At 42.4% G+C, this 14,492-nt stretch overlaps 1 protein-coding gene across 4 annotated transcripts in view; it reads right to left on the reverse strand.

The window, feature by feature from the left end:
- Positions 1-14,492, reverse strand: part of BIN3 (bridging integrator 3) — a 56,499-nt gene that overhangs the window by 30,751 nt on the left and 11,256 nt on the right. For all 4 annotated transcript variants that reach the window (XM_070611295.1, XM_008522972.2, XM_070611293.1 and 1 more), the window contains exon 2: positions 1,389-1,437. In XM_070611295.1, the coding sequence (XP_070467396.1) occupies positions 1,389-1,437 (49 nt within the window). The remainder of the gene's footprint in view (positions 1-1,388; positions 1,438-14,492) is intronic.

The following is a 14,492-nucleotide window of genomic DNA, read 5'->3' on the forward strand; positions in this document are numbered from 1 at the left end:
CAAGGAGTACTGCCAGGGGCTGAGATGACAGTCAAGGGCCTCCACCAGGCTGACGGTGCTCGGCTTCCTGGAGCTGTCACAGTGAGAGGCACTTACTCCCATGTTAAAACCAGGAGCCTTGCTAAGATTTGTGGGTGAGGGGGTTGAAGAGGCCATTTTTTACTAGAATTCCAAAACCTCAGGAGGGCTTCACTGACTGAGTGAGGCAGTATAAAGCAATGGAAAGAGTATTAAACAGAGGCTCAGACTGGAGTTCTAATTCCAGCTCTGTTTGCATTTGGTTTTCACAGCCTTGGAAAGTCACTGTGATTCCAAAGGCCTTGGTTTCTTCACCAGGAACAAGAAGGAGGTTGGACCAGATGATCTCTAAGGACTAACATCTGTTGCCAATCTTCCTTTTTTTTCCTCCCCAAAGCCCCAGTACATAACTGTAGATCCTAGTTGTAGGTCATTCTAGTTCTTCCATGTGGGACACCGCCACACCATGGCTTCATGAGCAGTACCACGTCCGTGCCCAGGATCCAAACCTCTGAACCCCAGGCTGCTGAAGCAGAGCACATGAACTTAACCACTCAGCCACGGGGTGGGCTCCCAGTTCTAGCTTTCCAAGAGTCTAAGATTCTCTTCTTCTCCCATTCTGGAGATACGATAGGGCTGTGAACTGTGGGCTCACAAGGGGCGTAGGATTCAATCACCCCCCTCCCACTGAGTGACTCTGGCTCCTGTCTAAGAATGCATTTAGCAGTGGAGAAAAAGGGGCCTTCACCAGAGAAGCTTCCTGGTCTTTCGGGCAGCTTCAAGTGTCCAGAGATAAAGGCCTGGGACATGCCCTTGGCAAGGGTCTATGTTTCAGGAGCCCTCCTAGGAAAGTGCAGACTGCCACAGTAGATCCTACAGATGGGCTGTTCAGAAGGAGTGTGCAGTCATGTGCCACACTATGATGTTTTGGTCAACGACAGACTGCATACTGACGGCGGTCCCATGAGATTAGTACCATAGAGCCTATGTGTGTGGCAGGTATACCACCTAGCATAAGCACACTCTACGACGTTCACACAACGATGAAATCGCCTGACGACGCACTTCTCAGAACATGCCTGTCTTTAAGCGACGCATGACTGTATTCCTCCTCGCCTCTGTAATCCGTCTATTCCACCTGCCCAAGGAGGGGAAGGAGCTCAGGCGGATCTGAGGGAGGAAAATGTTCCAGGACCGGAGGCCCCTTCAAGTCCCAGTCTGCAGGAGGTTCTAGAGCCAGATGACTGGGCATAATAAGGCCTAGGTTCTGCCTTCTCAGCCTCATGATGTGTTGAGTCAAAGATCTGGTACAAGGCCAAGGCCATGTGAGACAGAATTGGGTCCCAGAATGAAAGAATTGGGTTACTCACTGTTTTGGACACAATTTGTTTCTTGGGCTGCCCAATCTTGAAAGGAATCCTACAAGGGAAAGAGACAATGAAGGATGTTAGGAGAAGTAGAGAAGGATGTGGCTGAAAAGAATTGATGACGGGAGTCACTTTCCCCCAGGAGGGTAAAGAGTAGTAGCAGGGGCCTGCTTCCCAGCCCAGTATAAGGCGCCCTGTTGGCCGAGGACTATCAGCAGCCAGGCTAGGCTCTGGAAGAGGGATCCTCTCGTGGACAGCGTCAGATGGAGGTCTTGGGGCACCACCTTCTGCTCCAGGGCATCTTTCTTACTAATAGTCTGTCGTTTAAATACATTGCAAAGGTGAAGGCAGGGAAGGGGAGATAACTGTACAAATAACAGTCACTATAAACCTTGTGTCTTGAAGAGCTGAAGTCAGAAATGACAGACTCACTTGATAGCTATCATCCTTGAAAACATGCCTTTAAAAAACATCATAAAAACCGCTTATCGTCTGTATCAGGTGCTTCACTAGCGCTCTATAGAGGGACAAACTGTGGATCTGAAGGGCTTCTTGTATGGCTGGGGAGGGATGACAAATTGTAGGGGCATTAAGGACCAGCCAGGCTGGGTTATGTCCCATGAGAACCGACAAAATCTAAATGCAGCTAACTCAGAGAAGAATCTGAAATCCAGCCCAAGCCTGCCTTGCTAGGAAGCTCAGCACCTCAGGTTCCCAACTCAGAGATGGAAGACAGCTTGGCATGATGGAAGGAAGGAAGGTCACAGTCTAGGAGTCTAGGCCTGAGCACTAACCCCGCCTCCACCTCTGATGAGCAGGCTGCCCTTTGGCAGGCAATGATGGCCCTGAGACTCAATTTCCTCCTCTGTGAAATGAGAGGGTTAAACTAGGTAATTCAGAAGCTTCCTTAAGGTGCGGAAAATTCTATGACTCTACAATTCTAAGAAGCAAAGAAGGGTGGCCAGGCTAGAAAGTAAACCAGCACATCCTAAGAGCAACAGAAATGCAGGCCTCTGGCCCCACACAGGAGGGAGTCAAGCAGCCCAGGATCAGCTCAGCCAAGAGGCTACCGCAGCCCTGAGGGTACAGGTGAGACCCTACTCACTACTGTCTTCTCAGCGCTCAGGACCTCAACAATCTCTTCTATTCAAACAGCCCGCTCCCGCTGCTGCACCACCCCTCCACCAGGTCCCTTCCCCCACACCCCCTTCTCCTGAAGCCTGGTTTCTGTTGCCCCAAACTGACCAATACTGTTGCTAAACCCAATGGTATAATTAACCACCGATAATAACCCCAGACAACGATCTGGCAGAGAGGATGGACCAGCCTGACTCACAGTGGTTTAAATTTAATTTCTAGAGGACATCCTGTTTATTGTTAACCCAGCCCCATAATTTGGGAGTGTTAACCCTTTGGTGGCTGGCTGATTCACGTGGCTTCTGTAAACAAATAATCTCAGGATATATAATTACCAGGAGAAGGGGAAGCTATGCAACTGAAAAAGAAAGACAAAATGAAACAGCCATTTCCCTGTTTCAGACCTAAAGAAGAAAGGTTAAGGGGGGACGAGCTCCTTAGCTGTCCCTCCACTCACCCCCCCGCCCCCGTTACTTTTCCCCAAATCGGATTTGGTTGACTGACAGAATGGTTTTCGACAGTGAGTAACTGCCCTCAAGGACCGTTTTGGTGACAGTGCAAATGAGGTCCTGGTGGCATTCGAAAAGACTGATCCTGTTCTGTCCGAAGCACGCGGTGGTATAAAAAGCTCTGGAGCAGTATCGGTCAGCCTGGTCTCTGCCTCTGACTAGTTTTATGATTTGAACAAATCCCAATCTCTCTGGAGCTCAGTTTCTTAAACTATAGAACAAAGGAGTTGGCATAGATGGCCCTTCCAGCTTATCTAAACCTTGAATTCTAAGCTGAATCTGCATTCAAGAACACGGAGAGTAGGAAGAGAATTCTAAAGAATTCCGAGTGGTCTTCAGATGGCTCCACTTGGAGTGTAGTACTCCAGGCGAGGTGCAGAGATTTGGCACTTAGAGTCCATTATTTGTGGTGCCACAGCCTCTCTCTACATCTTAATTTAGAATCACAGTATTTTTAGAACTGCAAGTTACCATAGAAATGTTTCCAGTTCAACCCTCTCAGTTTGTAGATGAGAAAGCAGACCTGGAGGGGTTCAGTGACTGGCCCAGGGTCGTTGTGCTGGTTCACAACAAAACCAGGAGAAAGCAGTCAGGACCCCACCTGCCAGTCCAGTTACTACTCATGGTTTAATACTCTTTCACATGAATTTGTTATATGTATTTGGGAACTAGGAAGAAATAATCTGACCGAAATACCTAATCTTAAAATACTCAGGGATCTAGCAGGGGTTCATTGTCCTTTGAGAGAGTGGAGATGAAAGAAGGCAGTGTTATCAGGAGGGAGGCCGTGCTGAACACGCAGAGGAGGGCACGGGGACTGCAGCTCCTCGGGTCACACGTGGCTGCATAACACAGCTCCGATTACTTTCCATCTGCCTCTTCAAAAGCCATCTCTGCCTCCTGGAGGGATGCCTTTTTAGAAAAAATAAACTTTTAATTTTAAAAGTTTTAGATTTACAGAACAATTGTGACGATAGTACAGAATTTCCATATATCCCACACCAAGTTTCCCTTATTATTAACATCTTACATTAGTGCGATGCATTTGTCATAATTAATGAACCAATACTGATATCGTAAAGGCTACACTTTAAGCAGATTTCGTTAGTTATTACCTAAGGTCCTTTTCCAGTTCCAGGATCCCACCCAGGTTACCACATTACATTTAGTCATTAAGTCTCCTTAGGCTCCTCTTAGCAGTGGTATTTTCTCAGACTTTCCTTGTTTTTGATGACCTTCATAGTTTTAAGGAGTGCTGGTCAGGTATTTTATAGAATGTCCCTCAGGTGGGATTTGTCTGATAGTTTTCTCATGACTAGACTGGGGTTATGAGTTTTGGGGAGGAAGAGGTGAAGTGCCATTCTCACCTCGCCATATTTAGGGTCTGAGCTATCAACATGACTTATTCCTGTTGACATTAACCTCTGTCACCTGGCTGCAGCAGTGTTTCCCAGGTTTCTCCACTACACAGTGACTCCCTGCCTCCTCCCACACTCCCCTCTGTGGGAGGAAGCCACCATGCACAGCCCACACTTAAGGAGTGAGGAATTACACTCCACCTCTTTGAGGGCAGAATAGCTGTATAAATTATTCGGAATTCTTTATGGGAGACTTTTATTCTCCCTTATTCATTCATTCATTCATTCTGGTGAGGAAGATTGGCCCTGAGCTAACATCTATTGCCAATCCTCCTCTTTTTGCCTGAGGAAGATTGTCGCTGAGCTAACATCTGTGCCAATCTTCCTCTAGTTTGTATGTGGGATGCTGCCACAGCACGTCTTGATGAGCAGTATGTAGGTCCACACCTGGGATCCGAACCCATGAACCCTGGGCTGCTGAAGCCGAGTGCACAAACTTAACCACTATGCTACCGGGCAGGCCTCTTTATTTATTTATTCAATCATTCATATCAGTATGGACTCATAGGTATTTATTTTATACTTTGGGTTATAATCCAACACTATTTTGTTGCTCAAGCTGTTCCAGCTTTGGCCATTGGGGGCTCTTTCAGTTGGCCTCTGCGTCCTTCTGACATACCCACATCTGTGTGTGTGTGTGTGTGTGTGTGTGTGTGTGTGTGTGTGTGTGTGTGTGTGCACGTGCTTCTGCAGGCACATGTATGTGTTTTGTTTAGTACTTCCTTACTTTCTGGACTATGAGATGCTCCAGACTCATTATCTTGTACCCAGCCCTAGAACTGGTTGAGGAACTTCTTAAAACAGCAGTCAGTGCCCTATAATATGGTCTTAACCTTCCTTCAGTCTTCCTTCCCATCCACCCAATACAACTACTCTGATTCAGCCAAGTGGCTGTTCATTACTCCCCAAATCCAGATGCTTTACAACTTCCTATCCCCAACTGGGACATTTTTGAGTGCAAAAATGTCATTAATAATGTCATCAGGACAACATGCATAAAACTTGGACTGTTTATGGCAACAGGGACTACGGCCACCCCACCCATATGGAATGCTTTCCCCTTCTTCCAGCTTCATCAAAGCTGTTCTCAAGTCCAAAATCTTGCTTACCTTCTTCTAAAAGTCTAAGATTTTATTTGGCATTTTAAAATATTCTATCTTTTACAGTTAATTAGTTTATCCCTTTAAAAAGTAAAACATGCTCATCAGAGAAAAGTTGAGAAATACAGTAAAGTATAAAAGACAGAAAAGAAGAGAGAAAAGAGAGAGAGAAAAGAAGGAAAAACACCCCAAACAGCCCACTGTTTCACATCTAAAAGATAAACAAAATTAATGTTTTGGTGTTAACTATATTTAAAAAATTAGCAGAAAGACAAAAACGGAAGCAAATATGCTAGATGTTAGTAGCGCTTAATTCTGGGTGGTGAGAATATGATTACTGTTTTCTGCTTTGCACTTTCCATATTTTTCAAGTAAACTAAAAAAATCCCTTAAGTTTTTTTTCTTGACTACAAAAATAACACCTGATCAGAGTCAAAAACTTGGAAAACATGGAAAAACACAAAGGACAAACACACACACACAAAATCTCAAAGAAAAATAAACAGTTAATACCCTTAATCTCAGTGTGTACACATGTGTATGTGCATATGTATATATGCATATTTTCACAACTTTTAAAAAATAAAGGAAATATGTATCATGAATGTCTTTACACACCAATACACAGTTTCCATCAGCCTGACTTTTCAGAGCCACCCTGTATTTCATTATACACCTTACCACTAGTTTTATTACCGTAACCCATATCACTTACTGGTGGTCATTTCAACCCTTTCAAAATTTTCTGCTCTTATAAAAAAGAAATTGTAATAGCTAAATTTTTGTGCACATCAAGGATTAGTCACATAGGACAATTCTTAGAACTGGAATTGCTGGGTCAAAGGATATATACATGTTGGGTATATACACGTTTAAAGCTTCGACACATTTGCCAAATTGCCCTAGAGGCACTGATTGAAACAGTTGACATTTTTTAAAAGACTGAAATAGTTTACATTTTACCACCAGCCCTTCGCCCTGTCTATCAGCATTTTTTCCCGGCTTAGTGGTCTTTCCCTTGCCTTTCCCTTTTGTACATGTATGTTTTTAATGGACAGAAGCTTTTGATTAGTATCCAGTCAAATCTTCCAAATCCACCTTTTTCCTTTATGATTTCTTCTTTGGGTTCATACTGAGAAACACTTGCCCCCTACCCCAACATACAAAAATTCACCCATATGTACTTTATTACTTTTATAATTTCCTTTTATTAATCTAAGTTTTACTTTTATCAAAGTTATACCTGTGTGTAGCTTAATAAGGCAACAAGCTTTGTTAAATAAGATCTTAGGTTCTAGGCCCCCAACCTCACTGGCCCGAGATAGCCCTTTCCCCTCGGCTGCTCTGGTGGGTCTCTGTGCCCGTCTACATAAAAACGCTTGTACCGCTCTCTCTTGATTGTTAGGTGTTAGGAACCAGTGACTGACTTTTTATTTTGAAGAGGAAGATTTAACTAAACCAACCAACCTCTTTTGGGTCCCCTCCTCTATTACACAAAGGCCCATCTGCAACTCCCCTTCTTCTCAATGCAGTGCTATTGTGATTTGGTTGGATCAATACTAAGTAAACCATTAGGAGCATAATGTGATTTATTTTCCTTCATGCATGTGGCAGCCAGCAGATTGCTCAGCCTTGGCCAAGCCCTCAGAAGAATCGCAACCTCTAGAGTTCTGAAGCCAACCCCCCCAGCTAGGCCTCTCCCAAATTTCTGACCAACAAAAATTGGTAGTGTTGCTTCGAGGCACTAAGTTATGAGGTAATTTGTTACACAGCAGTAATTAACTAACAACACTGCATAATTTTTTGCTTTCCCTAAAATTAATAATTGTCACTTTTCTTTCATTTGCTCAATTTTCTGTGCACCCATCTGTTAGTCAGTCTCAGCTGTCTGACTGTGCTCTCAGTACACTCCTTCACAGGTGCTCTGTCTTCCACTTCTTGAAGCAGTCTCTCCTGGAGCCTTGCTCTGCTCCAGCCTGGTGGCCTCCATTCCTGTACAGCCAGCCTCCTGGGCTCCCTCCGCCATCCTCACAGGGATTCCTTCTGCCTCTCTCCTAGGACTTTTTCCTTCTGGATTCCCTATCTTCTTTCTCAGTTTACTCTTCATTTGGGTGGAGAAAAAGCATGTGGGAGATAAGTTTTGAGATTTGCAAAACCAAAACCCTTTTTATTCTACCCTCACATTAGGTAGTTTGACTGGGTAGAGAATTACAGGCATTCAGAATCTGAGAGGCATTGCTTCATTGGCTTCTAATTTCCTAGTAGTGCTGTGGTGGTCAAGTCTAAAGCCACTCTGACTCCCATCCTTTGTATGTCATCTGCTTTTAATCTTTTTTATGCAAGCTTATAGGTGGTGTAAAATTTCACAACCATGTACCTGGTGGGTCTAATTTCATCCATTGTGCTGGCTGGACTCTTTCAATCGGCAATTTATAATCTTTAGTTCTCAGATTAAAAAAACTTGTTGATTTCTTCCCCCTCATTTTCTGTTTCTTATTTCTGAAATTCTTATAATTCCAATGCTGACCCTCCTTGGCTGGTCCTCTAATTTCTCCATTTTTCAATGTTTCCTTACCTTCTGATACTTCTAAAGAGGTTTTCATTTCTGCTGTCATATTTTGAATTTCTGGGAGCTCTTTTTAATTTTCAGGATGTCCTTTTTATTTCATGGATGCCTTATCTCTCTGAGGATCTTATTTGTGTGTGTGTGAGGAAGACTGGCTCTGAGCTAACATCTGTTGCCACTCTTCCTCTTTTTGCTTGAGGAAGATTGTCACTGAGCTAACGTCTGTGCCCATCTTCCTCCACTTTATGTGGGATGCCGCCACAGTGTGGCTTGACAAGTGGCGCTAGGTCCGCATCCGGGATCTGAACCTGAGAACCCTGGGCCGCTGAAGCAGAACATGCGAGCCTAACCACTGAGCTGCTGGGCCAGCCCCTCTCTAAGGATCTTACCGAGAATTTTTTTTTTTAAGATTTTATTTTTTTCCTTTTTCTCCCCAAAGCCCCCCAGTACACAGTTGTATATTCTTAGTTGTGAGTCCTTCCAGTTGTGGCATGTGGGATAACGCCTCAGCGTGGTTCGATGAGCAGTGCCATGTCTACACCCAGGATTCAAACAGATGAAACACTGGGCCGCCTGCAGCGGAGCGCGTGAACTTAACCACTCGGCCACGGGGCCAGCCCCTTAACGATAATTTTTAAAAAATGTCTTCTTCCGTAACAGTCTCAGTTTCCCTTCAAGTTGCCTTTTTTTCTGTTTCGGTCTCTATTTTTCATACCAAATGCTTCCCTTGGATGTGTGGTAATTCTTGGTTGTCTGCTTACATACATGACTGGGGACAAAAGCTGACTAGAAGCTGTGAGTAAAGGGATAATGTCTGTCTACTGTGTAGGGTGACCTGGCTGAGCAGTCTGGTGGGGAACCCCTGATGTCAGTATCCAGTCTTTTCTCCTAGGCAGGTAAAACTCCCTCGAGCAGATTCTTCCAGACTCTTGCCTTGGGAGCAGAGGCCCAGCTCAGCGCCTGGAGCTCAGTGAGTAGAAGAGGTCCTGTGTGTATGCTGGGGAGAGGGAGGGGTGCCTCAGCACCTGCATGGTATCACTCGCTCCCCCTCCTGCCTTCAGAAAGGCAGGCCTGCCCTCAGCTGTGCTTGAATGGGTCTGGGTTTGTGGCACTGAAGCTGACAGAATTTTGCATGCCCTTTTAAAGAAAAAGAAGACAAAAAGTACAAATATAAAAACAGCCATGAAGGTGAATGCTTACTTAGACAGAGAAAAGAGCATAACAAATTATAAGTTATAAAAGCTGACAAATAACATGAACATCAGAAAATCAAGAATAACCTAATATTTTTATTAATCATCTGCCTGACACACCTCTCTATTTATTTTCCTGCATTTTTTTGGCTGCATAGTCTATGATTGCCTCTTCACATGACACAGAGCTGGGAGCATCATTTTCTTAGAGAGAAAAGGAGATAATTCAGCCTTTCCTCTAGTATGGTTGACTGAAATTTGTTTTCTATTACTGACAGTTTAGAAAAGCTTTTTTTCAGCTTACTGGTAATATATAAATTTTAGGATTGTTGTAAAATTTAGGAAAATCTCATTTTCTTTCACAAATAAGCTATAAAATTTCAGGGCGCATTTCCAGTTTTCTGGTGCAATGACTAATCCTAAATGCTCTCGGAATTAATGAGAGTAACTGGTCTGTCACTGACACCTTGGAGGAGGGCGCGAGTTTCAGGTTCTCTTCACATGATCTGCCCCTCCTCCGCATTAACTGGATTCTCAAACAATCATCTCTTCATCTCATTCTCATAATGAATTACTAGCTTTTGGTGCGATCTGAAAATGTTTCATTATATTTTACTCAATTTCAGAATATCTATTGATTTAATTGCTCACCTTTGCCACTTTCGTTTTCTGTTCCATTATTTTTCATCCAAATTATCCTTTCGTTTTTAAATAAATTTAAAGATAACCAAAAGAGGTACCCTTCGTATATTTCCAACTCAGGAATTTGTAATTTCTCACTTGTCTTATTACAGTTTTCCAGAAATGTCTTTACAAATAGCAGTTAAAGAGCTTATTCCTAATTCAACTCCCATCCCCAGTCTCATTCCAAAAACGGCCTAGGCCATTCCAAAGCTGCCTGACCTGAGGGGTATTCGAGAGAAGAAAAGGAGGAAGCAAAGGCAGAGGTTTTCTTAACTGAGTGCAGCAGAAATACGTTTCCAAAGTTTACAAAAACACAGGACTATGTGAACACACGGTGAGGGTTCCTTCCAGGGCCTGGGACAGGATGCGTGCAAGCGAGGGGGTTGCAGTTTAAGCTTCACTCATCTCACACAGTAACTCAACGTCTGTGTGCCCTACACAGAAAGGCCGTTTCCCGCTCTGCAGGGGTGGCCCTTCCATTCTTCTGCTGGGGTGAGACAGGGACAGTCTCCTGGTGAAACGGAGACGGGGAGGGCACGGCAGGGCTTGCAACTTGTTTACAAACAGCTGCAACCACCCCCTCGACCTGAGTGCTCAGCCTCACCTGGCTTCGAGAGGTACTAGTGCCACCAATTCCTGCACTTTTGAGGATTCGGTGATGTAAGCTGGGATGGCTCTTGGTTCTCCTAAATGCCAGATTAGGATTTGGCTTTCTTGGAACTGCTAAGCCAGTTACCTCATGCACCTGCATTCCAATTCCCAAATGCTGCTAAAGTCTTTTCTATTCTCCCTGAATCTGTAGATTTATGCCTTAAAAAACTTGTTTTACTATGCTTTCTGTGGGATTTGTAAGGGAGATAAATTAGATGTATGTATTCAATCTGGCATGTTCACTCAGAGCCTGGCTTATTTATTAATTTTTAAATAACAGCTTTATTGAGTTATAATTCATATATCATAACATTCACCCTTTTAAAGTGTACAGTTTGGTTGTTTTTGGTATACTCAGAGCTGTGCAACCATCACCACTAATTTCAGAAATTTTCATCACCAAAAAAGAAACCCCATATCTATGAGCAGTCATTCCTTATTTCTCCCCTGCCCTCAAGCTCTTGGCAACCATTAATCTACTTTCCGTCTCTATGGATTTGCCTATTCTGCACATTTCATCCAAATAGAATTATATAATATGTGGCCTTTTGTGTTGGCTTCTTTCACTTTGCAAAATGTTTTCAAGGATCACCCATGTTGTAGTGGGTAGTGCTTCATCTCTTTTTTTTAAAATCACTGAATAATATTCCACTATATGGATATACCACATTTAGTTTATCCATTCATCAGGTGCTAGACATTTGGGTTGATTCCACTTTTTGGCTATCATGAATAAAGCTGCTATGAAAATTTCTGTACAGGTTTTCTTTTGAGGAAGATTAGCCCTGAGCTAACTGCTGCCAGTCCTCCTCTTTTTGCTGAGGAAGACTGGCCCTGAGCTAACATCTGTGCCCATCTTCCTCTACTTTGTATGTGGGACACCTACCACAGTATGGCTTGCCAAGCGGTGCCATGTCCACAACCGGGATCTGAACCAGTGAACCCCAGGCTGCCAAAGTGGAACGTGCAAACTTAACAGCTGCACCACCGGGCTGGCCCCTCTGTACCAGTTTTTGTGTGGATGTATGTTTTCATTTCTCTTGAGTACACACCTAGGAGTGCAATTGTTGGGCCATACAGTAAGTCCATGTTTAACTTCTTGAGTAACTGACAGACTGTTTTCTAGAATGGCCGCACTGTTTTACATTCCCACCAGCAGCTTATGAGGGTTCCGATTTCTCCACCACCTCACCAACACTTATCACTGTCCCTTTTATTTTAGCCTTTCTATTGGGCATGAGGGCTATTTCCTTGTGGCTTTAATTTGCATTTCTATAATGACTAATGATGTTGAGCATCTTTTCATGTGCTTATTGGTCATCTGTATGTCTTCTTTGGAGAAATATCTATTCAAATTCTTTGCCTATTTTAAAAATGCTTTGTCTGTTTTTATTGGTGAGTTGTAAGAATTCCTTATATAGTCTGGGTTCAAGTTGCTAATCACTTTGCAAATATTTTCTCTCGTTTGTGAGTTGTTTTTTCACTTTCTTAATGGTGTCCTTTGAAGCACAAAAGTTTTAGATTTTGAAGAAGTCGAATCTATTTTTTCTTTTGTCGTTTGTGCTTCTGGTATCACAAATCCAAGGTCATGAAGATTCACTTCTACGTTTTCTTGTTAGAGTTTTATAGTTGTAGCGCTTACATTTAGGTCTTAGATCCATTTTGAGTTCATTTTTGTATATGGTGTGAGGTTAGGGTCCCAACACTCTCGGTCAAAAAGACTATTCCTTCCGGTTGAACTGTCTTGGCATCTTGGCGTCAACTGACCATAAATGTAAAGGCTTATTTCTGGACTCTCAATTCTAGTCCGTTGGTCTACATGCTTCTCTTTATTGCCAGTACCACACTGCCTTAATTACTGTAGCCTTGTTGTCATCTTGAGACTGGGAAGTGTGAGTCCTCCAACTTTGTTCTTTGTCAAGATTGTTTTGGCTATTCTGTGTTCCTTGAACTTCCATAAGAATTTTAGTGGTTTATTTTTTATATTTAAATCTTTACTCCATTTAGAGTTTGAATGTATGGCTAGCCAGTTGTTTTAGCATGATTTTAAAAATAATCTCTCTTTGGGGCTGGCCCCGTGGTCAAGTGATCAGGTTTGTGTGCTCCACTTCCGTGACTCAAGGTTTTGCCAGTTTGGATCCTGGGCACAGACCTGGCACCGCTCGTCAGGCCATGCTGAGGTGGCATACCACATAGCAAGACTAGAAGGACCTGCAACTAGAATATACAACTATGTACTGGGGGCTTCGAGGAGAAGAAGGAAAAAAAAAAGGGAAGATTGGCAACAGATGTTAGCTCAGGTGCCAATCTTTAAAAAAGAAAATCTATCTTTGAAAAATCATTTTATCAGTGTTAAATACTTCTATTCCATACCAGAGACCTGTTTACTCTTCTGCCAATAACATACATTTAATTGTTTAGGTTTACAACAGCTCTTAATACCTAGTAAAGCAAATTCTTTCTCATTACATTTCTTTTGCAGGCAATTTATTGGCGTTTTAATTTGTTTTAATATTTAAGATGAACTTCGAAATCACCTGCTGTGTCCATCTCCCCAAATCAGGACGTTTATTACTGAAAATGCATTATATTTATAGATTAACTTTTGAAGAACCTACATCTTTACACATAGTTGGTTTGCTCATTCAGGGCCATAATATTTCTTTCCATTCATTCAACTCTTTTTATTATGTCCTTTAGTCTTAAAAGCTTTTCTCATATAGGTCCTCTACATATACTTTGTTAAATATTAAGATCCTAAAGTAATACTTACATGTGAAATATTTAGTCCTACATGTGTCTTAGGTGCATTCCTTGGAATTTTATATTTTTGCTTATAACGTAAATGGAATTCTCTTTTTCATTTCATCTTCCTGGTACACAGAAAAGCCACTGGGTGTTAAGTATTTACCCTGAAACTAGTCACCACACCTACATATTTAACCTATATAGCCCAAGAAATTCAGCTGAAAACAAACCAAAAAAGAACTAATTGGGTTTTCCAAATAGATAGTCATATCATTTGAAAATAATAATACAATTTCCCTTTTTCTTTCCCAATATTTTATACCTATTTCCTGTCATGTGTTATGGCATTGGCTAGAAATTATAGAAAAAAAGTTTCTGACTAGTCGAAATGCTTCGAGTCTGACTGTTCACTATTAAATACGAAGAGGCTTACTGGCTTCAGCCACAAAGCCCCATAAATAGTAAGGAAATAGCTTTCTGTTCCTAGTTTACGAAATGATACAAAGACTTGATTTTTGAACTACATCAATGCCTTTTCAGTGCGCATGTAGATGACCAGTTTGTTTTCCTACCACTTAGTTTTTTGATGAAGTGTGTGAATACGTTTCCTAAGACTGAGCCATCTTTCATTACTGAAGTAAATTCTGCTTGGTAAAGGATAAGGTTAATTAACTTTGATATGTATACATTCATCTTGCTTTCTGACTATGATACACAAGCACCTCAAGTGAGGGACTAAATGTTACGGTTCTTTGTGACTCCCACAAGTACTGTACTAGGCACAGTGCTATTTCCACCCTCTCACTGAGTGAGTATTCAGTCAATGTCTATTAATGGCCTCCTTTACACCTAGGACTATGCCAGGCTCTAGGGATGTCAGGATGAACCAGACAGACTCACTCTATGATCTCAGGGAGCTTACGGTCTACTTTTGTGCACAGAGTCAGCACTGAATGAACGACTAGATGAATGAGCAAAATAAGTCCATCACCCCAAGGGTCCTATAAAATACCATACTCTAAAGGTTCCTGAAAAAAATCCTCTTAGATAAGACTATATAAAGAACAAGAAAGGTGATAGCATTGTCTTTGGTATCTCAAT

The sequence above is a fragment of the Equus przewalskii genome, chromosome 2 (genome assembly GCF_037783145.1).
Source record: "Equus przewalskii isolate Varuska chromosome 2, EquPr2, whole genome shotgun sequence".
Taxonomy (NCBI): Eukaryota; Metazoa; Chordata; class Mammalia; order Perissodactyla; family Equidae; genus Equus; species Equus przewalskii.